At 35.3% G+C, this 26,665-nt stretch overlaps 1 protein-coding gene and 1 long non-coding RNA gene across 2 annotated transcripts; both read right to left on the reverse strand.

Annotated features, from left to right (window-relative positions):
* Window positions 1–85: 85 nt before the first annotated feature.
* On the reverse strand, window positions 86–16,654 carry LOC132123207 (uncharacterized). The gene is made up of 4 exons (XR_009426469.1): window positions 16,453–16,654; window positions 15,741–16,248; window positions 1,125–1,210; window positions 86–725 (listed from the first exon to the last, which is right to left on the reverse strand). It is a non-coding gene; the product is annotated as an uncharacterized LOC132123207 (long non-coding RNA).
* A 7,237-nt stretch (window positions 16,655–23,891) lies between these two features.
* Window positions 23,892–26,165, reverse strand: LOC132123519 (ADP-ribosylation factor-like protein 4A). Its single transcript, XM_059534180.1, has 2 exons — window positions 26,030–26,165; window positions 23,892–24,835 (listed from the first exon to the last, which is right to left on the reverse strand). Exon 2 carries the CDS (start codon window positions 24,751–24,753, stop codon window positions 24,151–24,153), a length of 603 nt encoding a protein of 200 aa, XP_059390163.1. The 5' UTR covers window positions 24,754–24,835; window positions 26,030–26,165; the 3' UTR covers window positions 23,892–24,150.
* Between the last annotated feature and the right edge of the window lie 500 nt (window positions 26,166–26,665).

Here is a 26,665-nt window from a genome sequence, read left to right on the forward strand (position 1 = left end):
GTTTTGTACCACTCGAAGGTGATTGGGCTCTCGGGCAAGATCCCATTCGTAACGTCGAATGTGACCGACTGAAAGAGAACTGACGACAAATACTATAAAAGTAAAAAAATGTAGTCCGTGGAACTTTAAAAATTTGAAAGCCATATGATTGATTTGTGTTGGAAACTTAAAGCTGAAATTTAAGTTACACACAGACAATATTCCCTTCTCAAATCTCATTGTCACCAATTGTTGTTGGAAACGATTGGTGGGAAGATTCTACAAAATTTCCCTTATTGGGTTCCATGAATAAAATAACAGCATACAGGTGTGTTAACTATTAATTAACAAAATAATTTTCATTTTGGGGGTGAACTATTCATTTAACTACGGTCAAATTAATAACATACTAACGCCAGCCACACAAAACTGTAACAGTGCATCTGTACGGCCAAGAAAGATACAGTTTGCAAAACACTGAGTTAAATGCCTGTACAAAACATTCCCACTCCTGTGAACATGATTCCTATGAGTGTTTTCTCGGCAGTGCAGAGAGTCATTGTTTAAAATAGCATTGGTGACAGCACTGAGTGCCGTGTCCTGTTGATTGGAGCGCTGATGGCCCACCGTTTGTCAGTGCGCTCTAAAGTCTCATCGGCAAACAGCAGGGCTCCCTGATTATTTAATTGCTTGTAAGAAGCTCATTAAGGCCTTCTATCCATCATAAGTTGTGCAGTGAGGAAGATCTGTGAGAGAAGAGAGAGAGAGGAAGATTAACTCAGCCCACTCTGTTCCCCGTCTAGACTGAGTTTTCAGCCTGCAAATCTTGCATGAATCACTTATAGCATCTTACAGCATTACATCTTCATAAGTGTGCCTGTAATATTTCACATGTGTTTCATGTTTAAACAAGTGCATATTTCAAATGTAAAGGAAACATATTTATGGTGACAGAGTTTAAATCGTGAGCTGCATATGTGCAATATGTCTGGCTGATTTCCAGTTGTATAGATGCAAGTGTGTCATTTGGATATTGTCTTTTACCTTCAAATTTTAATTTGCATTGACCACAGTTTTAACTTAGCCTAAAATGGCCTAAAATGGCTGACTGGAAATATGTAAATAGTTTTACAATGCTTACTCACAGGTGCTCATGCTTGGATTTGTTCTGCTCCAGATTAAGAAGGTTCCCAATATGCCACTAGACATGCCAGAGGATCACATGGACAACCTGGAAGCAAAAAAAAAAATAATTCTAATAAATGTATAAATATGCATTCATGCATTATATATAAACAAATGCAAATGATATAAGATGCATACTGTTATTTTTTACTTTAAAAAAAAAAATTGTGTGTGTGTATATATAAACATACTAAAATGTTACCATTACACCACATACTACATATTTTCACATATATAAACACATAAATATATAAAATATATTTTCATTCCTTGTCTAGGCTATAAAAATCCCAACTTGGACAAATCTACACAAATCTGAAGCATTGGAACCTTCAGTATATGGTGTAATGCATTTCACAAAGTTTAAACTTGCATGTAAACAGGTGCAACATAAGCTCTGGATGCTTGGCATATTAATTGCAGATCATTTGCAAAACGGGGTGGAAAAAGTCTTTTGCCAAAAACACGTCTTGCAAGCTTCCAGCTGGGATCGTCGGGGGCAGGCTTGTTGGCATCGTGGCAGCATATGTTTGGTGCCAAGAACACCAACGATTTGCATTTTCTTTATATCAATTTTACAAAGCCGAAATGCTCTCTCTTGTGTAAAAATGATCGGGATTTGAGTGTCGCAATTAATCACAAGTGAAATATATTTGCCGATGAAAAGCCCTAATTCTAGTCAAGATTTTTTTTTTTCTATGAGAAAGAGAGAGAGCAATCAGTTACTTGCATTACATCTGCACAGAGCTCGCAGGCGCACTGTGATGAATGTGCCTTTAAGGCTGTATAGTTTGGCTTCATTTAGACTGGCTTGAAAGATAGAAAGAAAAATAGCACTGTGGTGTATGTGGGCTACTGCAAACACAATCAGTCATTCGTGGGGTGAAGCAAAAAACCCCCAAAAAAAACAGTTCCTTTGTCTCAAAGACTAAAATGCATGTTTTCGCCTAAACCTAAAGCTGTAGAGAATAGCAAAAGGCCCCATTTTCACTATGAAACTTGAGTGCTGCCAACAGAACTTTTGTGGTTTTGAAGTTGAAAACTGTTCTGAAGCATCTCTGAATGTTTTCAAAGGGCACAGATATTATCCAGATGGCAGATTTATTTGGTTTTAAATGTACCATTTAAGTGGCAATCCCCAAATGATTTTAGTCATATATTTAGATTAACTACTGAAGTCAAATGGAATGGTTTATTTCAAACTAAAGTATACAGTATGGTATAAAATGCACTCAGTCTACAGAAAATGCCACTCAAATTGACTTTCTTACTAGTTTGCATTACTTTTATCAGTAGTTTTTTTTTTTTTTTAAGAAAGTTTAAGGTGTGATGGAGATTTATGTCAGTCAAGTGCTTGTAGGAAGAGGACTTAATATTTTAATCTTCCATTTTGACTGTACATTCTATGAAGTACTCTAGAATGATTAACGTCAATGAGAGGAGCCCTCAAATTTCGCCCAAGGTTCATCGCTGAACTTCTGAGTTTGTCTAATTAAGCCCATTGTTTGCAATGGGCTGTATAATGTTCCAACTGAAATCCCGAAGTAACATTTAGATGCACTTTCAATAGACACAATAATTAATAACCCTAAAAAGAAAAACTTTCAACAATGACCAACAACTCAACGCTCAACTTTTTCCCCTTACATCTTGTGTTTTTAAGTTTAATGGGCAAAATGAGAACGTTTTTTTTTCTTATAAAGATTTACAAAATGCCTCTCATCAAAGAATTCATTAACAAAGAACATCAATTAAAAAATAAATGAGTAAACATCAATATCAAAACCTCAGCACTGTGGAAGTGAATACATTATGTGTGGTAATGATGTTTGAAAGGGATCCTAACACCTCAGTGGGACTCTTTTAAACCCCTTACCTCTCAGGCAGTTGCTTATTTTGCAATCCTTTGTTGTTAAACAACAAAGAGAATAGGCTCTCATAATGTTATATTAATCAGCGGATTAATATTTCAATTTGATTTTCTTTATAGTTGAGGTGCTGTTGGCATTTCCATTTTCCCTCCATATGTGCAGCGGTGTTAAGTAGTATCATTACCATTTCTACCTGGGGGTTCTGGAGATAACAGGCAGCCGTGATAGCTCTATTCAACGCAGCTAGAGCAGCGATGGGTAGCACCTCATGCATTTTTAATGGCGCTGTTTGCTGCCGCTCTGCTGCCATTCTTTTATAACACACCGTACAAACAGCTGAGTCACAGACTTTGTGCTTTCCTCAACATCTAATTGGAAATGAAAGCTGTAATAAAGACACTGGCCTTCCTCTTAAATTATGACGGCCAATGCATATAAAGAGAGACAATCAAGACCTCAGCCATAAGATGATTTAAAGTGATAGTTCGATAAAAATTTACATTTTGTCATCATTTCCTCACCCTCATGTCTTTTGAAGCAGATCAGGATGTCCAAGCTGCTCTTTTTAATGCAAAGAAAGTGAACAGGGAATTGATTTAAGAGAAGATTTACAGTGAATAATGACAAATTCCTTTACGCAGAAAACTTTGCACAAAGCTATCATATAACTTCGGAAGACTTATAGTGCACAAGTCTGGACTGCTGGAAATTTGGACTGCTTTTATTATGCTTTAATAATGCTTTTTTTGGTGCCTGACAGCTCTGGTCAAAAATTAATATTTGCTGAAAATTCATTTACCCTCAGGCTTTTCAAGATGTAGATGAGTTTGTTTCTGCATTAAAACAGATTTGGAGAAATGAAGCATCACGTCACTTGTTCACCAGTGGATGCTCTGCAGTGAATGGGTGCCGTCAGAAAGAGAGTTGAAAGAGCTGATAAAAACATCACAATGATCCACAACATGACGAAAGCATCTGCGTGCTTGTAATCAACAAATCCTTCATCGAGACTATTTTAACGTCAAACCATTGCTTCTGGATAAAATAGAATTATTCTATCCATAATATATTCTGAATCAGGAAACAGTGTTTACAAGCTAAAACAGTTCTAAATAAATATCTTGGTGTGAAAGGGCAACAGGGGATGGACTCTTCCACTGCAGGAAGTGTTATTATAGATTATGGACTGGTATTTTGTCCCGAAAAAAGTGAAAGTGATGTGACATACAGCCAAGTATGGTGACCCATACTCAGAATTCGTGCTCTGCATTTAACCCATCCAAAGTGCACACACACAGCAGTGAACACACACACACCATGAACACACCCGGAGCAGTGGGCAGCCATTTATGCTGCGGCACCTGGGGAGCAGTTGGGGGTTCGATGCCTTGCTCAAGGGCACCTAAGTCATGGTATTGCCAGCCCGTGACTCGAACCCACAACCCTAGGGTTAGGAGTCAAACTCTCTAACCACTAAGACCACGACTTCCCCATGGGAAGCGATGGTTTAAAGTTAAAACACCATAGTGATGGATTTTTCTTACAAACACTCAGCTTTTCATTTCACAACTGTTGTTAACTGATTAGCCGGAGTCATGTTGTGGATTACTGTGATCCTTTTATCAGCTCTTTCAACTCAACTGCAGAGCATCCACTGGTGAACAAGTGATGTGATGCTTCATTTCCCCAAATCTGTTTTAATGAGGAAACAAACTCCTCTACATTTCGAATGTCCTGAGGGTGAATACATTTTCAGCAAATTTACATTTTTGGGTGAACAATTTTGGGATCTCACAAATACATACTGGACTGTTGCTGATGCACAGTGGCATACCTGTTTTAGTAACACTTTATTTCAAAGTGTTACGCAGATTAATTGAAATTATAATTTCAAGGTATTATTAAAAGCAGTGCTGTAGCTGTATACGGCATACATATCTTATGATAAATAACACTTCTTGTGTTATCCAGGCATTTTGCTTGCCATTATCCTGGGAGTTCAGGAGTCAGTCGGTTCTCAGTCACAGGCTAGAGAGAACTCCTCTCAGTTAACTCTCACGGCAATTACATAAGACTGCATTTCTCCTAAACATCAGCCAATTCAGAATAAAAATAGCTTAATTGCAAAACACTTTTTTATGATTGACAGCTTTTGATTGACAAGTCATTAGGTAATTGTTCACGACAGCTGATTAGTCTATGACAAGTATTATTTAAATATCACAGCATCTCCCAGGAAACCAAAGCAAATTCTTGTCGGCATGCAAAGTGATACCTCTGTGTGACTAATATACGATTAGATTCATTACATGAAGTATTGACAAGTATGGAAATGATTTAACACTTTTCGCACAAATTACACAATGTGTAAATATTTTGCCTGTAGATTACACGGGTTTGAGTACAAATTCTGGCAAAATCAGTCAAAATAATTCAGTCCTGAAAATAAATTTCTTCAGAATCTGTAAATGTAGATTATGTATACTACCATTCAAAAGTTTGGGCCTGTTATTTTTTTAACTTACGTTACACTTTAACTAAATTACAAACTTAGACTTATACTTGAAATTATTGTTGAAGCAAAAAACAATAATAAATAAATAAATAAATAAACAATAATATAATAATAAAATAATAATAAGATAAAATATTCAAGGAAAAGCAGCCAACCAGAATCCAACATACATCTGAACTGCAACAATACTGTTTAAAAAGGCATTAAGAATTGTTTTTATAAGTAATTAATTCATAAGAAAATAAGAAAAAGACCCAGCATAACTTCAATAAAAAAATAAAATAAAATCAATAAAATAAACTCAAGCCAACTGCAACAACACAGCATGTTTTTATAATTAATGAATAATGATACAAATTAATAAAACAAAATAATTAAAAAAATCATTTAGTTCACATTTAAACCCCTTATAATAAAAATAAAATAAAATAAAATAAAATAAATTAAATTAAATTAAATTAAATTAAATTAAATTAAATTAAATTAAATTAAATTAAATTAAATTAAATTAAATTAAATTAAATTAAATTAAATAAAATAAAATAAAATAAAATAAAATAAAATAAAATAAAATAAAATAAATACAATTCTGCAACCTTCAAATTATTTTGCTTTCCCTAACTGTCTTTACATTTTCCAGTTCACACAATGAAGCCCTAAGATACAGTACTTAAAGAACATTTAAAATGAAATAAAATTATTAAGTATATCAGTGGAGCCACTGAGTTGACTCAAAGATAAATGCACACTTCCTGCTAACCAAACAGCAGTTAGCACCTAATAAATGTTGTCAAATCAAACTCAAATCACTCGCTGACCCAGGGTCCACACAAATAATTATCCTTCTGTAGGACAGTTAGTGCTCCATACTATCAGTGACCTGCAGCACACTGGCACACAGCTCACCCTTTAACCAACACACACACACACACACTTTCACAGTGATAATGCACCGTGATAAAGGCCCATCAGGCTGAATTGCCCACAGCTGCGGGGCCCCTTGTTGCGCTGGCAGCATTGCCCCTGTCATTGAGAGCATGCGCTTATCTGACCTGCTAATTTGGAGCATATGTAAGTGCTCTTAAAGTGCCGGGCCTTTTGACATGCCACAAACAGCAGCTGCCACAGCTGCCCTCCAGAAGCTTCATTTAATTCAATTACATCTCTGGGAGATCTGTAAACGAGCCCAGGCTCAGAGAGAGGGTGCAGTCGTCAGGGGCTGGAGGGGGTGTAGGGGGTCTAAACCCTCCTCTCTCCAATGCACTATAGTCATTCACCCTGAAGCTTGCCTGAATTCACAAGCGTGCGCTCTCCCCACCTCCTCCGAAGTGTCAAGGCCCAGGTGGCTTGATAGGCAAATCATTTTGTGAGGCAGTCGCACATATCCCCCTCTGAACGTCAGCGCCACCTTTGCAGGGAAGGCCAGGCACCGGGGTGTTTGGATGTGGCTGGGGGTTTAATCTGGGTCATGGCGTCTCCTATCATTCTGATCAGTGTTACTCAGCCCCCGGGCAGCCCTGCAATTAATGCAACTTTCAAGAGAAGAAGGGGGAGATAAATATCCACCATCTGGCAATTAGGGTTCACAGGGCTGAACAACTGATTGTGAGACAATTCTTCATGACACTAGCAAGAAACGGTGCTCGATACTGGCCTGAAGCCCACAAGCAAGAGCGCTGTGGCTTTTGAAACTGGCGTCCTGTAAAAGCCAAGGCTATTGAGGCGCATCTCTTATTCTTTCAATAGAGGTTTGATCATGGTTCTTCTGTAGTGTCTTTTTGGCGTGCGTTCGGGGCACCGACCCCCTCCAGCTGTTGGCTGTGGTGGCGCGTGGCATAAAGAAGCCCAGATCTCAGTGATCAAATTAGCTCCCCCTCCTCACAGGGCACAAAGGTTGTCAAAATGTGCTCTGCATCGCATTTCAGCGGCTCATTGATGTTATGATTACTCATTTAACCAAACAATGAATGCCGAACAGCCCTCGTTGAATGCCCTCTCGTGTGAATAGAGAGAGCTGCTTGTTGAAAGATAGTGATTTAATAGGAGAACTGATTCTTTTCAGCTTTTTTCCCCTTCTTCTCCTCCCCACGTATTGTGAAACACAAATGGAGGGAGAACAAATACTGTGATTAGTGAGACGATTAATCCGAATTATTTGAGTTGCACATTCAATACCTTTGGCAACACCAAAATGTGGGTAACAAGAGGTCTGGGCAAAGTCAAGAGTGGCACCAAAAAAAAAATAAAAACAAGACAGAAAGGGACCCTGAACTCAAGGTCAGAGAAAATAACAAAGCAGCGAAACCTACTGTAGCATTACATTACAAATATATTCCATTTCAAAAGTGATTTCCTAGAGTCAATAGTAGGTATTAATAGTCTCTCAATGAGAAGAAAACCTCAGTCTCAAGATAACAGACTTACAAGTGAATAAAATGAATTTTAAAAAAAAGACAAAAGTGACCCTGATATCGAGGTTGAACAACATAAAACAACAAAACTTAAAATTATTTTGCATTTCATTACCAAAGATATTTAAAGATTTTTCAAAGTCAAAATTCTAAATTCAGTCATATTTATTTGAGCTCAAATAAAATTAAATAAAATCTATCTAGGATCTAACATATATTTGAACAGCAAAAATACCGTTTAAAATTCATTAGGAATTGTTGGTTTTTAAATAACCAATTCATTAACTATAAAATAATGTTTGCAACAAATTAAATTAATTTAAAGGGTCATTCTGATACTGTTTAAAAGGTGTCCCATGATGCACCTTATTGAGTTGGATGAGAAAATAAACCCATGAGCTGGATTAGTTTCCGAAACATTTTGCAACTAAAAAAAAGAATAAATAGGACAAGATTCAAATGTATTCTTTTTAAATGGTCCCCACCTCACCCTTCACCCAGGTCCAGGTCTGATCTGTTGACCTTGATCTTGCACTAATTTCCAAAGTACCAAAGTGCCTTCAGCATCTTGCTGTTGTGCTTCCCCATATAAGGATAATTACACACTTTGAATTATTAAGCATCATTATCAAAACTCACGCTTAACTTGTTTTGCTCTACTGTACGGTTCCTCTGATCTTCGGCAATCATTACTTATTAAAAGGACTGGATGCTTTCTCCCAGCTGGAATATGTAGAATGGTGACTGAATAAAGAAGCTATACTGCAAGCCCTCGGATCTAAACTTCAGTTAAGGGACAAGAAAATATTAGGGTTACTCATCGCCACTGCCGCCCTGAATAACGAGAAGTCTAGTTATTGGTTCAACTGGATTCATTATCATAGTGGCAGATTAATTAAACTAGTATTTTGAATTGGATGTGGATGTTTCTCCAGGGCCACGGTGACAGCAGCGGCTGCTGACACAATCACATGTGTAATTTAGTCATTTATCATGCCGTTAGAAGAAAAGCTGTCAATGAAAAGTTTCAACTGAATGATCGAAGCAAAGATTTGACAAGTCTTATGTTTGATAAATAATTGCTAATTGTAACTAGGAGGAAGGATAATGTTGGAGAAGTTTGAAACTGTAACATAACAAGCTAGTCGAGATTTTAGGCAATAAAAAAGCAGTTACAAGCTAGTAGTTAACTGAAGCCATAAGCAGACAATATCTTTTTCAACATTTATTTGGCATATCTGGCACAAGAAGGTCAAAAAAACAACTCTTATTTGCATGATACTGTCAACTAATTATCTAAATTTGATGAATAAAACTTGAATCAGACTCAAATCAGTCATTTACATGAAATGTCCAAATGAATCAGTTCTCTAAAATGAATCAGATTTCCTATGAGAGCAGCTATTTAATTCCTAAAATTCATGAGTGTGTATCTATCCATCCATCCATCCATCCAACTTCTTATTATCATACATTGATGGGTTTCAACCATGCAGGAAAAATATGAACTTAAAAACCCAAAACACACTTGTTAGCTTTGCTACACATTTATCCTAACAGAATTACCACTCTCATGATAAACATAATAAAAAATTAATTAAAAAATTCGGGCAATAGGTGTTGGTCTTGTCCAAGTGAAAAACATTAACACTTACATCTGTTTTTTTTTTTTGTTTGTTTGTTTTTTTTTAACCCACAGGTGGTTATGTGTGGATATTTCTGGACCAAATGCTATAACAGACACCTGGACTTAAATTTAGAAACCGTGCAAATGTAATTAGTTCTACAAATAACAAGAAATCTGCCAGCATCAAAACCTGGAGCGAGAAGAGTCTATTTTTGGCTCTTCTTGTGAGTTTTAGCACTAAGAATAACACATGGCTATGAAAGGCTACAACCAGAGTGGTTAACGCACATACAAACACCTTAAACTACACACTAAAGCAGCTTTTTATGAGATTTCAGCACACAAACACAAGAAGCTGTTTATTCACGGGTCTGAACATGGGGTCAAGGTTTCACTGGTTAGCTTCAGAAATTTGCCCTTGCTGGTAGATGACATTACACAATTCTGGATAATGGCAGTTCATATGGAACAATGTAACACTTCAAATATAGCCTGATGAAATACAATTTTATTCAACGCATCAAATAATAGTATAATAATATATGTTCAAATGAATTAAAGACAACTAATTAATTAGTATCTATTTTCGAGGATGTTTGTTTGACATTTTCATGCTATACCTTTTACACTGCTGCTGTAACTTTATTAATATTTATAAAGTGACATTTTTTTATCACTTAATTTAAAAATGTATTAAATATACTACAAATTCAATAGCCAGTGGGACAACTTACCCCATAGAGTGTGACAACATGCTCTGCTAATGTTGACGAAAGTTCAGTATGTTTTAATTACTGCATATGTTTTCCTGGCCAAAAATGATGGAATTGTTCAATAGCTATTTGTGGTTATATTAAATGACTTTTAAAACAAAACCAGAGGGGAAAAAGGCAGAACAAGTAGCTGCTGGTAGATGCTGTTACTACACCATTCTGGAGGCTAAAAAAATCAATGATGGCAGTTAAAATGTTGCTGTATATTCTGGTAAAATGCAATTTTACGCAGCATATTAACTGCAAATATTTATTCATAAAATAATAAATCATAACAATAAAGCATAACATATTTCAATCTTCAATTATATAAAAACATTTTTTTTTACCAATGTCAGAGGCTCTTAAAATTTGAATAAGTAAAAAAAAAATTAACTTATTTTTATGTACCTTTTGTTCCTTACCAGTTCACAGCTCAGGACAGTAACTTGCAAAGGTTTTGGATCTGTGCACGTTTTTGTGTTCTTCTTGTGGTTACGGAGTAAAAAAGAGAAAAGTTTCCAGTGTCACAGAAGATCCCTTTCCTCCACAAAATCCTTCATTCCAGAAAAATTCATGAATCTTAATGCCATATCTGGTCATAACTTACTGTCATAACTAATTACAATATCTTTTCTTAACCTGTTAGCACTATGCTATGCTAAAAGGTGAGCTGTTAGCTTGCTTACCAAAGGCTAACTGAAAACACAAAAGGAAAAGGTTTCATTTAATTTTAGCTTTGGTAATATGTGATATTACCAAATAATGTCTTCATTTAAACGACATTAATTAACATTTTCATTAATAAGACTAAATATACAGTAAAACAATGAATGGCAATGCTAATGAACAGCTCTGTACATGTATAGGCCTTCTTGGGTCTGAAGGCCTAATATTACAGTACATATAAGGACTGAGTTCAGTGAACTTGTTTGTAATGCAGTGTGCAATGATTGTGTACAATCTGACTGCGTATGTGCATTTCTCTTTATCTCTAGGCCAGAGAAAAAGCTAATTTATAACTGCGTTATCCTCAGCCAACACGTGTCAGGCACCTCACCTGTAGATCAGTTTCCATCCGAAAAGTTCAACAACAACAACAACAAAAAAGCATCACTTTGTCCCTCTCTGTCCTCTTAAAGAGCAGTGCGTGAGTCAGATTAAATAATCATTGGGACCGGGGTGCATTTCACCTTGGGGACATATTTTCCCCCGTCAGTCGAACCTTCGGGGACAGAAGGCGGCTCGACGGGGGAGCGTGGTGGGGAGCGCTCCGCTCTGATGAAATGGAGCTGGCTTAATGAAGGCATGGCCCGTGGCTTCCGCAGCTCTGCCATATGTTTCGCCAAATGCAAATGGCCCCCCAATTCAAACAACTTTTTCATCTTGATCTATGCAAATGTGTTTATAAATACAGGCTTATAAATATGGCATTTCAGGTTTTAAAGAGCGAACTAAAATCTTCGATACCCCTCCCTCAACCAATGAAAATGGCCGACGGATGTGCGACGGATTAATGGCATCCCGTGGGACGGGTATGGGCTGGTACACATGCGTGTTGTCAGTGCATTAGTTTTAACAGAAAAATCAGTTGTTAATGGGGTCAAATAGTTAACCTAGTTTTAACTTTTTAAAAAAATGTCTTTGCAAATATTACATAACACTTAACTTTTATTACACATGCACTCATGGTTTTACAGAACTTGAATTTAATGTCTTTATATTTATAGTAATGTAGCATGATATGATTCTACATTATTCTATTTAAGGTTAAATAATCATTCTATTAAAATCACATTGGATTTTTGTAAATAATCTTATTTTTTTGTTAACTGCACAGTTTAATTAAAGTAGTTGCAAATATTAGCTCTCCTTATACTGTTAGGTATACACAGAAAAAAATATTTCCTGAAATTTTTCTACAGGATGACATATTTACTTTATTTTTCTGTTACACTCTCTGTGCAGTTGGCAGGCACAGAGGTGATCAGACTGTCTGAGATGCAGCAGAAACAGCACCTGAGGCTCCATCTGGGTGCCAATGTCTTTGTCAAAACCATCCTACCCACCTTGTTCCAGTCCTGTGTCCAACGATAAACACATTTAATACGGCAATTAATCCAGTTTTGTACAGACACTTTCAGGAAATTAAAACGATTACTTGTGGGTAGAACATTTGAAAGTCTCAGCATAACAGAGTTTCAGAATGACGGGCTTATGAAGCCTAAATTCTAAAGCCGTGGCACAAAAAAGCACTTATTGCATTATGATTAAGCAGAAAAATTGTTACAGTGTTAAGGAATGCTGACACAATGACTCAAAAAATTACTCATTTTGTTATGTCTGGCAACACACATATGTTTGAATGTTGGGGAAACTGGGGCTAATATATCCTAATAGAAAATCGATCTCTGTATAAGATTATACTCATGCAGGATTTCTCCAGATGTGTTGTTTACAAAGTAAAAAAAAAAAATCACATACTGTAAATAAGAACAATGTTAATATTCATATTTTATTATATATATATATATATATATATATATATATATATATATATATATATATATATATATATATATATATATATACATTTTTGTAAACTAATGAATGATATTTCATGAAGTTATACAATACAATCTAATACCCATTGTGACAACTTTATGCAGTGTGACAACATGTGTTCAGTAAATATTTTTTGAGGTCTAACAATGGTGGAAATGTTCAATGGCTTTTTTGAACTTATACAGTAACTGACTTTCAAAAACAAACCAGATTAAAAGTGTGACGAGTAGCCTTGGTCCTATTTAATTATCGGTCAGTCTCATTGTGACAACTTTTGTGCGCATCTACTGTAGCATGAGCGCAGTGTCTGATGGAGCTGTTGTAACCCACAGGACCACAGCGAGCTCATTAGCTCCGGCGCTAATCTGGGAGCGGGTTACAAACTGGATGCTAATTAATCACAAGGCTGGCAGAAAGCGATGGCCAAAGCGTGCGGCTGTGAACGTGCATATCAAGCAGGTTGCCGCGCGCCCGAGCAAGTGTTGTGAGAAAGCGCTCGCGCTGCGAGCTGCGAAGTGTTATTTGTGTGGAGTCAGAAAGAGAGGGCGAGGGAGAGGAAAACTTATTTCAGGCCGACACTATTTGCAAAGTTATCTAATGACATGTGGCCTTGCAGTTACTTTAATATTTTTGGTCACTATTCAGACTTTGCATCATTGAGCCAATTCAAAGAATGTAACGAATCCACAAATGATCTCAAAACGCAGTATATTTTCAGTAATCAAGCATCAAATCAAGCAGTCATGTACCATGTTTTGGCGATATATAAATACAACTTTTTGCTCCACACTGAATTATATTAGACTACACTTTTGACAAAATATTTTTTTTGTCAGAAGTTGCTTTCTTTTGAGACGCAATGGCGCCATCTAGAGTATGGAATTATGCAGGTGCACCATGCGTTTTACACTGCCATAATATTACTGTCTAATATAATAATATTAGCCTATTACGTTATGGATTTCAATATTTCCCTGATATTAAAAGTTAATTGATAAAAGTTATTATTATTAATATTTGTAAGGGTATTATAACTAAGTTATAGCCTTGGCTGTTAAAACACAAAAGACAGTCTGGAAGTGACTTAAGCAGTTCTTTATGATCAGCAACCTACTCAGCACTTAAAAATAAGAAAACGGAAAAACACTGTTTTAGTCTTGATGTAAAAGAAATAAATAATAGTAATAATAATAATATTGCTTAACTGATATCTGACTTGAGAAATGAGCTTCCAAATGTATTTCTGATAGCTCCAATAGATCTTTAAGTGAAGTGAAGTTGAATAATAATAATAAAATAAAATAAAAATACAAATGAAATAAAATAGTAAATTCACTCCCATCAGAAAAGGTGATGATAATACAACTTTTTTCCAACCAGTGTCTCAAGAAAAAAAAATATGTGAGAATTTATAAGCTAGTCACAGTTTATTTTGTCAATGCAAGCAGTATTATGTCAAGCACATTTAAATTAGATTTCCCCCGCGCTGTTAAATGTTTTTAAAGGAAAAAAGGGTAATTGTCTTTAAAATTATCTATATGAAAATAAAAGTGGCTTAATTGAAAACAATTCATCCCGCTGTGTTTTATAAACCTAAATTGGGTGAAGAAATCAATTATCATGGGAAGTCACACTAAAGATGTTAACAAGATACACCTGGGTGTTCATTTCAAGATCAACCTATGCTCAATTCATGAGTACAGTAAATATCACTCTTAACTTAAACAGTGGTAGTCAGAAAAAGAATGTTGGAAAGGTTTGGGGAAAATACAGATGCTACAAAAATCAAGCCACAACAGCTGTAATGGGAGAAACTGACATCTGTGGACACTTTAGAGCTTTACAGATTCATCTTTTTCGAAAAGCTACAGAAGGCCACAGTTAACCCATGTGGCAAAAGCCATTTGGAAGAAAACTAGTTTCATGAGACTAAAGCAGAACTCATTGGCTTGAAAGTAATTGTATTTGGCACAAACCAATTATAGCACAACACCAAAGCAGCACCAACCCTACTGTTAAACATTGTGGTGCACATGCTGATTTTCAGGAGGACAACCTGGAAAAGCTTATTGCCATCAAGAAGAATGGAGGAAAATCCTTGATAATATATAAAAGCATTTTTTGTGTTTTTTACTTCAAAATTTGTAACTTGCCATTTCTTGGATTCTTAGAATTTTTAATCCTTCTAATTAGAAGAAAAAAAATAGTAGTACCTTCTCACCTGCTTTCAACCTTTCCATTAAAGGATTTTAATTCAGTAAATAATTAAACCGTTTACAGCTAATTAGAAGTAATGACAATTTATCACCAAGAGGGAGCAATGCAACTTTCTACAGCAATAAACACCATAATCGTTGTTATCTTTTATCACAGTGTATGTTAAGTTCAGTAAAAAGTTATTCTATTCATAACACGTTACAGGAGAATAACGTGTAATCGAGAATAGTCCTATGAAAGCAAGACTAATGGCAAACAAAAACACTGTCTCAAGAGTAACGCATGATTTATCACCTAAAAAAAATCTGGAGAAAAAAAAGTTAAAATGCAAAAGCCTACTCTGTGTGAGGAGGCTGTAAATGCAGGTTAAGCTGTACTGCAGCAATGACGTTGACAGTCTAATCAGCCAGATTAAGAGGCAAGAGAAGCAGAGAGATGTAATTATTATTAGCATATAGCATAATTGCTGTGGGGACTGCAGTAACTTTAATCCCTGGAGGACGTCACAGTGCACTGTTGAGACTGGTGAAAATGTTTGCCCACGCTCATGGCTTCAAAGCACATAGCACTAATTATATCCTGAACAAAATCAACATTTATTACAGCAAAACTGCTCACTGTAAACAGGAGACTCCGGTCTCCAGGGGGTCTTTATCAGAGCTGAGGAAATGTATGTCTGGATCCTGGTAGGGTGCTCGCTGATCAGGTTTACACTGTACTGTAATTCTGGAAAGAAAAAAAAAACATGTATTTAATTAAGTAAATCTTTTGCATTACTTAAAAAAAATCATTTTTTGGTGCTACATTATTTATAAAATAAAGCAAGCTACAAATTCCATAGAAATACATAGATCCATGTGTGCTTTTACCATAGTGGCATGAATAATAACATTTCACTGCATTCCGTGAGAAAGTTTAAGCAGAAGAAATCCCACTTTAGAAAATGTATGAAATTCTTATTGTCAAACATTTATGTTATATGATACATAAGCTGCTTTGGGGTTTTTACAGAGTAAAACTATCCTAATCATTGTCACATCTTTTTTTCCTGTACAAAACAAACATTGAACTTTTCGATATGACTTCATAGCTTTGGTTATGTTCATTTATAAATACACTTGCATTGCTCAGTGTTAGTTACATTTACATTTATTCATTTAGCTGACGCTTTTATCCAAAGCGACTTACAATTGCTATATATGTCAGAGGTCGCACGCCTCTGGAGCAACTAGGGGTTAAGTGTCTTGCTCAGGGACACATTGGTGTCTCACAGTGGATTCGAACCCGGGTCTCTCACGCCAAAGACGTGTGTCTTATCCACTGCGCCAACACCACCCCGAGTTCATGAATAAAACTTTAAATATTAAAAAAATAAATGAGATTTTGTAGGAAATTAAATCTAATACTACTAAAATTGTTAGTTCATCTTAACTGCTGTATTAAAGGAATAGTACACTCAAAAATTTATATTTGCTGAAAATGTACTCACCATCAGGTTAGGTGAGTTTGTTTCTTTGTCAGGAAATGTTTTACATCTTTTTCACCAGTGGATCCTCTTTAGTGAATGGGTGCCGTCAGAAGGAGAGTCCAAACAGTGGATAAAAACATCACAATAATACACCAGCTGTGTCATCACAATAACCAAATCCATCAAGACGTTTTTAACTTCAAACATTACTTCCGGCTACTATATGAGTCCTCTATAATATTGATTTCTCTAGTAAAAAAAAGAGTCTCGTCTGAATCAGGCAAGAAATATGCACAGATCAAGCACCATTTTACAAGCAACAAGTCCAAAACAGTTCTAAACAAATATGTGGGTTGATTTTGATGTGAAAGTACAACAGGTAATGGACTTTTTCAATAATGAAGCACTATTGTGGATTATGGAGTCATATTTTGGACAGAAGCGACAGTTTAAAGTTAAAACATCTTTATGGATTTGCAGAGGATCTTCTGGTGATCAAGTGATGTGAATTTCTCTAAAACTGTTCAGATGAAGAAACAAACTCATCTACATCTTGGATTTTGTCAGGATTCTGAGAACAGCTGAACATAGCATATATGGTCATATGTAAGAAAGCTATGTTTTTAAAATAATGCTAAACTGACATTCTTTATGAATATTATGGGGTTACAGCTTACCGTAGAATGATCTAGAATGAACTGTGTCCCTTATTTTTCACATTTAGCAGCTGCATCCTCTCCAGTAAGGGGAAAGTATACTGCAGGCACTGTGTACACTGTGGGGCATCTGACAGAACATCATGTCAGAAGTCTCTTTCCCTTAATTGTATCAGAGTGTGCGAGTGTGTGCATGTGTATGGCGCTAATCAAGTCATGTTCACCACGTGTAACATCCTCAAAGGAAATGAGTCACTGGTAATGAAGACCTGTTAACATGGCAGGATGTTGCAGAAACAGGATCAGAGTCATTACTTAAAACTGACTGATAGGGATGTTTTCCCCCTTTTTGTTTGTCGTTTAGAAAATAGGGTTAAAAATTGTGTTATAGCTAAAGATGTTTGTGGTCACTGTTATTTTGGTCTTCATGTGTCCATCACTGGTTATTGTGAGAGTGTCAGATTGTAGGAAATGAGTGTATATACAGTACATGGAGTGCATATGACACAGCAAAAAAATAAATGAAACAGCTGTTTTCTGTGTATGCTCAGTTCAGTTAAATAATATTAAAAGGCACAACTTTTGATTTTAATAATATATTGGTAGTAGTCAAAATTAACATTAAGATTAATAAATGCTTTAGGATTTTTTTTTCATTGTTAGTTCATGTTTACTTATGTAGAAATTTTTTTTAATAAAATGTAAAAAAAAAAAAAAAAATACTAAAATTACTTTTTTTATTAAATTAAGTACTAAAATAAATATAATACTTTTATATAATGTCCACAAAATAAAAATAAAAAAAATAAAATAAATCAATGTTGGATGAAAATAAATTCATTTAGATATGCTGTATCAAGTAAAATATTAAGTTTTGTTAGGCTTAAAAACAAACAATTTTATGTAGTCACATTTCTGTATTAATGAAAGAGAACTACTATCCAATCTTCTCTTAGTCACATTTTATAGGCCCTTGATAAACAAATTCATTTTCATAAGATGCAATGAAGCCAAAGAATTAACTTAAGTGTTATCAGATGAGAAACCAGATGTGAATGCAAACTGGAAGTCATGCATTCATGAAGATTATTTACATGACAGATTGTTTACAAATGGTGTGCTTATTTACACAGGTCATGTGACCAAATCCCAACGGACAGGATTTCCTCCTTGTGACAATGCAGTTTTAGATAACTTGCCCTGAAGTGATCATGCAATTTAACATTCTGATATGATTTTGAAACTCTGAATCCAGGTAGGTTGGACTGACCTTAGAACAGCATTTACGGGAAGTGTGTATCCGACAGAGCAAGATTCCTGTTATCCATGTGATCACTGTTTATTCTTCACTGAGAGAGAGAGCTGCTGATAACACGGTGTTGATCGGAACACCTCAGGTTTCCTCAGAAGGAAGCACCTGCACCCTGTGGAAAACAAGGTTTTGCCACAACACACAGAAAATCACAATATTGCCCTCATCACCGAGTCCCCCAAAGGACTCTTGGATTCTGTTTACACCAGCAAGCGAGCTCAAGTAGTTCACAGCTCCAGAGGTGAGAACAGCAGTCTGTTCCTCAGGGCTGGAAAAGGCCTGCAAACAGCTGCACTTTAGAATGTGAGAGGGAAAACGTTGTTGTGCTTTAAGTGGTCTAAGGTAAACTTGATATACCCTTTGAGAATAGTATACAGAACAAAGATACGCTGCACTTTTGGCTTGGAAGACTGAGTTCCTGTCTTTCCTGCTGCATGTTTTCTTACAAGTACAGTACATGCATACTCTACTGAAGACGTGTTATGATTTTATACAGATATCTTTATTAAAATTTTATGCTAAAGCTACATTATTCATGCAAAAAAAAAATTGTCAATTACTCACCCTCATGTCATTCATGCCATGATTTCTGGAGATTATCCGATGTTTTTCCAATGTAAAGTGAAAGAGGACTGGGATTATAAAAACGCCAACATGACAAAAAATAAATGGAAAAGTAATCATAAAAATCACAAATTTACATCTGATTCTCTGAAGTCTTCTTATGCAACTTCAGCAAATTTGAGTTACAAAGTGATTACATTTATTTTTAGATTAAAACTTTAATTCAACAAGGATGCATAAACTGATTAAAAGTAACAGTAGACATGTCACAAAATATTTATGTTTCTAGATTTCTATCAGTCAAAGAATACTAAAGAGGTATCACAGTTTCCACAAAAATATTAAATAGCACAACTGTCTTCAACGTTGATAATATATATATATATATCAGCTTTGCCATCACAGGAATAAATTACAATTTAAAATATATTAAACTAGAAATCATTAAAAAAAAAACATTTTAAATTGTAATAATATTTCACCACATTACTGTTTTTACTCTATCTTAATCAAATAAATGCAGCCTTGATAAAAGACTTCTTATTTAGACTATGTTAATATTTATTTTAAATCCACAAAATGTTCTACAAAGAAAGTAATCCATCCATCCATTTAACTAATAAACAACAGTTTGAGATTGAACAGACTGCTGAAAATGGGGAGTAATCTCATCATGACATTCACTTGAATGTTATCTCAGATAAAGAGAGAAAAAAGACCCTTTGATACACAAACCTGTGGACTATTTTGGCACTGTTGTGTGAAATTATTTAAAGTTGATTGTGTAGTTGTCAGCAAGTTTCTGCATGCATGCTGACTCATTCTTAAAGTAAATTTCTATTGCAATATATTGTAAAATACTTGGTATTGCTCATACTTGTTGAGACCTGTCTGAGCAGTCTTATTAACCAACAGAAAAGAAAAAAACATCAGTTTACTGTTTTGCATTTTTTTAAAACATTGCCACATCCTGGAAGTAAGGCTATATGCACATCGGTTTTCCATGGAAAAAGTTGTAATGTCATTCCTTTGATGGCATGCTTATTTTTTTTCATCTAAACTTTTGACTTCTTTTGAACTAAATGTCTATAAATATACAGTACTGTACTTTCAGAGAATGTGCCAGCTTAACCAATTTTAGCATGACATTGTACATAAACAGAGAGGAGAAAAAAGGGGGAGGGGGATGCACACCACAAGAAGCACGTTCCTCTGAAGAATAAAACTAGTATGACTAGAGTGAGTTGTTCTTTTACTCACAGGAGACTCTGTTTGCCCAACTATTCTTTCCTTAATGTGCACAAATACTTTACTCATACTACAACTTTAATTTATCATTTAAATGCTTTTCAGCAAATATGTGGCATGACAGAATGAGTAACTCACAGTCAAGAACCAACTATTATTAGCTAGAAATAAGGACAAAAGCAGCACTATATAGTGTGCACTGTATAAATAACCATTGCAAAGAAAAACTTCTTTACTTCCTTTCTTCGATGGAAATATGGAAATACTGTAAATACAGGATTCAGGAAACACTACCTTTACTGAGTGAGATATTTCAGAGAATGGACATTTCATGTTGTAAATGTTTATGCCAGTATAAAAATGGACAGAGGCTGTCAAGCTCACAAAAAAAAGCAATAAATTGTCTTCTGAAGCCATGCAATGTACATTGTTACTGAAAACATTGCATTTCAATTCAAATTAAATGTTAAAAAAATATATAATAATTACAAATACACTACTGTTCCAAAAACTGGATATTTTTACAGAAGTTATGGTATAAATAAAATTATATATATATATATTTTTTTTTAGAAATTAATACTTAAATACTAATACTTTTATATAGCATGGATGCATTAAATTGATCAAAAGAGACAGCAAAGACTTTTCAATTATTATGAATTTCAACATTGCTATTTCAAATAAAGGCTGCTCTCTTAAACTTTCTTTTCATCAAAGACTCCACCCAAAAGAAAAAAAAATTAGCACAACATTAATTATAACAAGACATGTTTCAGCAAATCAACATATTAGGATGATTTCAGAAAGAATCATGTGACACTAAAAAATCAGCTTTGCCATCACAGGAATAATTTTATTTTAAAATATATGAAAACAGAAAATATTCATTTTAAATTGCAATATTATTTTGCTGTCCAGATTTTATATCTAATAAATGCAGCCAGGTTGAGCATAAGCTTTCAAAAAAAAAAAAAAACTGACCCCAAAATTCTAAGAGTTTCGAGCCAAATAAATATTTTCAAGCAATTATATAGCTTGGGGAAAAACACAAATAAATAACTTAGATATACAATAAAAGTTCACAAGATGTTTCAACTAAATTTAATGACAATCTGGATCAGAAATCAGAATTTAAAAAACTTTTCCATGACCGTGGGAACTCAGGTACCAATGATTCTTAGAGACAAGCACCAGCTAGTTTCTCAATGCAGTATTTTATCACAGAGGCTGGATCAGACATGGCTGGACCTACAAGCATCAGGATGAATACAGTCCTTATGACAACTAAACCAATAGGGATTAAACTCAATCAGTATTTACCACACTAAACATGATTAAGAACTTTGCAGTGATCACATTATCTGTGGAAGCACAATGATATAAACCAGACCTTTGCGGTTACAGAACACAATGTTTACTTGGTTCTAAAACATTACTTATTTAGCCCATAAAGTCTCCTAATCTAATAATGTTTGTCAGAATAAACACTTGACAAGGTCTAACATGAGTGCACCCGTTTGAACTAACAGTTTATTACGTTAATTTTTTAGACAAAAGGACAGAGAAAAACAGCTAGACTCCCATCTACCCTGACCTCATCCTTCAAGCTGGAATGAGATGAGAGCAAAGCTGAACAAAAGCAGTCTGCCAACAGACTGTCATCAGATACAGACTCGGGGGAGTGAGAAGGGATCTGCATGGAGAGCCAGGTCACTACACCTCTCTCTTCCCCACACAATCTCACTGCAGGGTTTCTGAGATAACTGAACACAAGCTCATCGCTTTCCTTGAAACAATGTCGAAAACTGATTTTGACCAGTGAAAGTACCAACAATGGGAAGAAGGCATTGGGAATCAGGACAAAACTAGCTAGAAAACTGCCATGTATCAAAACAAAGAAAACTCCCTCTTTCTATTACAGTGGTTCAGAGAAAAGAAAAGAGGGGATTCACATAATCTCTAAACAAAAGGTTGCAGAAAAATAGATTTTGCATAAAATCTGCACTGTGAACCTAGTAAGGAAACTTGCTTCCACAATGGGATTCCGAGAAAGTCCAAACTGTGAGATGAAACCTCAAAATTCTAGAAAAAAGTCAGAATTGTGGGGGGAAAAGTCAGGATTTTAAGATAAAAGACAGTGAACTAACAGGTTTCCAAAGCCTGCAGGTGTGATACTGACTTGTAGTTCAGTATCAGTCTGTCAAAAGTGTGGGAAAGGAAACTGCACAGCAGATTTTTTTCCAGTCCGTCACCATCCCAGCAGCATTACTGACATTAATGGAACGGGGAGGGAAGAGTCCCAGTCCCAGGATTTACGAGGCAGGACTGGAATTTAGAGGAGCATGTGATACACAGCAGATAAATCCTACAAATCCCCTTCCAGTTGAGCTCTTTCAGTGTTTCTAATGGCTGCAAAGGTGGATGCATTTTAGGTGTGTTTCTAATCTGATAACAGACAGAGGGGGCTAAGGTTTTGTAATGTATGAGGCATTTGCTTTTTATTCTCACCTTAGTATTACTAAACCAAAGAAGAATGTTGTGGTACAAGGCTCCAAGCAGTTTTTTTTTTTAAAGGAATGTGTTAAAGGGATAGTTCAACCAAAAACTGACTTTTGTGAAACCCAAAAGACTAAACAATTACAATGAATAGGGATTGAATCATTAATCCTCCAAAAGTGTCACAATGGCATCATAAAGATATCAGAAAAGCAATCCATATAACTTTTGCGGTACATTGTACATTTTCTAATGGCATATAATTAGGAATATATCATATTAAAAGTGTTCCTGTAGCTCAATTGGTAGAGCACCGCACTATCAAAGTTGGGGGTTTGATTCCCCGGGAACACATGATAGGTAAAAATTGATAGCCTGAATGCACTGTAAGTCGCTTTGGATAAAAGTGTCTGCTAACTGCATAAATGTAATTAATTTTTTTATTTAATTTTTAAATTTAAAATACTGCGCCATACTAATTAAGCTAATAATTATTTAGATATCATATTATGGACAATAATCGCTAAATCTATATTAAAAATCTTTACCGAAAGTTTTAATACTAAAAAATAAATAAAAATTAAATGACTACAATCAATTTAAGCACCACAACATTATAATGCACAGCATAAAAGACTTATATTCCAATTGATTTGCTAAAGATTACATTTAACGGTGATTACATTTTTTGTGTTGTTAAAAATGAACTTGAATTGAGCAGTAGATGACTTCAAATATAATCTAAATATAAACTAAAGAGCATGCACAATTAAATACCCCCCAAAAATCTTGACCTTTAACTGATATATACTAATATTGTGCATCCCTATAGTTTTGTGCAAAAGTAATGAAATTCAAGTCATTATTCAGGGAGCAACATGAACATAAAATAATGTAAATAAGTTTTCATTCACAGGTTTTTCTTGGGTGAGTTATTCCTTCAACACCTTAATACCGGACCCTAAAATGACACAAGATTTGGCAGATGTGCTGTATATGTGTTAAAATATTACATATGGCAATTTTAGAATGAACACAGAAAGCCCTTTTATTGCAAATAAAAATTTGAAATAAAACCTTCAACACAAATCACTTTTCAGTGTATTAAAAAAATCTTTATATTAGGTTTATATTATTTCTAAGTCTATGACAGAAAGTAAACAACTAGAGTAGTAAAGAAGAAAGTAAACAACTTGTTGGTTCTAACCAACTCTGGGCACATAAAAATGATAGTTTGCAACTATCAACTTGTATAGTCCTTTTTTCCCCTTTTATATACGTCTATTTTTTCTTTTTTTGCTGTTTGAGCAACTTTCTTCGTTTTAGGATCATGTCATGAAGTCTTTCAAGTCCCTCTTTGAGACCGTCACCAATGATGGCACAGGTGGACTGCAGGTGCCACGGCGTAGAGGGTCCCAGTTCTTTGAGTGCCAGCATGGTCTCTATCTGTGACAGTGACAGAGCCTGTCTCAAGTCCTGCTTGTTAGCAATAATCAACACAGGCACTCCTTGATTTTCAGAGGATCGGGCGATTTTGTAAAGCTCCGTCTTCGCCTCTTCCATTCTCTCTGCATCCAAAGAGTCCACAACAAACACGATGCCATCTGTGCCACGTGTATAGGACTTCCAAAGAGGGCGCAGTTTCTCCTGCCCGCCAACGTCCCAAAAGTGAAACGTCACTGTTTGTGAGTCCCCAAGAGGTACTCTGACTTTCTCTGCATTGAAACCTTTGGTGGGGACAGTGTTGACAAACTCATTGAACTGCAGACGGTACAGGACCGTCGTTTTACCTGCAAAGTCCAGTCCCAGAATAGCGATGTGAAGAGAATTACAGAACGGAAGACTGGATAGAAAGTTGGGCTGCTCTGAAATTCCGTTCCCCATTTCTCTCAGGAGTATAAGAACAATATGAGTTTAGGATGATGTTCCATAGGTCCAAAATACCAGATGCAAATCCAGTGCTTGCCTAGAAGTTCATACACAAAAATATGGTGGTTTTTAATGGCTTTTGAATGATCTAATACAATCTGCCTGACTGCAAAACCACAATTAATTATTTGTGAGGGTCTGTTTTAAAAACGTACCACTTCACATGCCAAACAAAACGAGATTTCAGGTAAAGTGGCTTAGTTTTAAGAACTTTACTGATGGATTACAATCATAAATCAAACTGTTATGAGCTATCATAGACCAGATCATAAAACAGTTACAGCTTTTAAGGTCGACTTATCATCGATCTACTAGATACTAGACTATCAGCTGGTGGGGCTGAGACTAACAAGGTAGATCTTGATCAAGCTGGTTAGAGCTAGAAAACTACTAGTTTACACCCCTAAATAACCTGCTACAATTATCCAAAAACCAGCCTGACTACCTTAAGCTCATGATATGGCTTACAGTAGTAACTAAATCACAACGTTTACCATTTTTCATTTCAAAATAAAGACAATTTGTAATATTTTAATAACATTTCAACTTTTTTTCCGTCCCACTTTAACTGAAAGCAGTGTCTAAACGTGTACATTAATAAATATAATTTCTATAAATGTACAGGTATAGAAACATTAAAAACTAAAAGTCTCAGAATATGTTACATAAAACCGCGCACATTTTTGGTATAAATGAAATCCCCCAATTTCGAATTGCTCATATAAGGAATAAAAAAAATATATTAACTTGAATAGTAGTCTGTATACCCACAGGAGCAAATCGCTCTGAAATGAAGCTTATCTCAATTATGCAATATTTCCTAGGAACAGATAAATAGGGTGGTCTAACAATAAAAGTGAGCGTGATAACAGAGCTCTGCTGACGCGGTGAGGGCATTCATTCATCCGTAAGTCACACGAGTCCACCTGTCGAATCGAAACTTTTCTGAATTAACCCAAAGTCCACGTAGACATCCTATTTCTCCAACCTAAACTAACTATATCCGTATTTAATGAAAGTATAAACTTAATCTATGTGACAGCAGCTTAAGAGAAAATCTGTGGGTGCTTAAAACGCGTGAACTGCAGCTCGCGTTTTGGGCCAACATGAATTAATCATTAACGCGCTGACAAAACCTGCTTTTACTTAAAATACACCGGAGCCTATATTCCTCATTGTTAGTTAAATGGTTTAAAACTAAACTCTTACCACAGTCGCCCATTTAACTTACCGTTCAGACTTCATACTTCGCAAGAAAGCGTGATTCAATGACACCCTCGCTCTGCTGCTCTGCGCGCGCTACTGACCGACCCAGCACGCGCGCAGCAGCAGCTCATTTGTTTACCTTTAAAATGATTGGTCAACGGAGGTCATGCGCCCATAATGTATGCAAAGAGAAACATTGTTTGTATTTCTCAAGATATATTATTAATTAATTTATTAATTCATTAATTCATTTAATAACAAAATGTAATTAATCATTCTAACATTTTCTTTGTAACATTGTTCTGTAAGCTGACAATTGATCTAAAAAAAGAAAAGACAAAATAAAAAAGGAAAGTGTGCAATAATGATGTTTACAATAAAGTGGGGTTCTCCATAAAACAGCAGGACTCATTAGACAAAACAAAAAAAATATGTTTAAACTAGCCTTCTAGTCTGCACACCACAACACAAAATTATTATTATTATTATTTTCTGTCTTAAAACAGATTAATTTCCTCCAGGAGTTGGTCAACTTTTCTTTAAGGCACTATTTACTCTTTTTCTGTGGGGATGTCTCTATAACACAAGAAGTAAAGTGTTATAAATATGAGTTTTCACTCTGTGCTCACTGTAAAAGAAGCAGATTTTGGAGCCCGTGGCA

The sequence above is a fragment of the Carassius carassius genome, chromosome 41 (assembly GCF_963082965.1).
Source record: "Carassius carassius chromosome 41, fCarCar2.1, whole genome shotgun sequence".
NCBI lineage: Eukaryota > Metazoa > Chordata > Actinopteri > Cypriniformes > Cyprinidae > Carassius > Carassius carassius.

Coding starts and splice junctions, on each gene's coding strand:
- LOC132123519 (XM_059534180.1), bottom strand. CDS start 24,753: ATGGGGAACGGAATTTCAGAGCAGCCCAACTTTCTATCCAGTCTTCCG.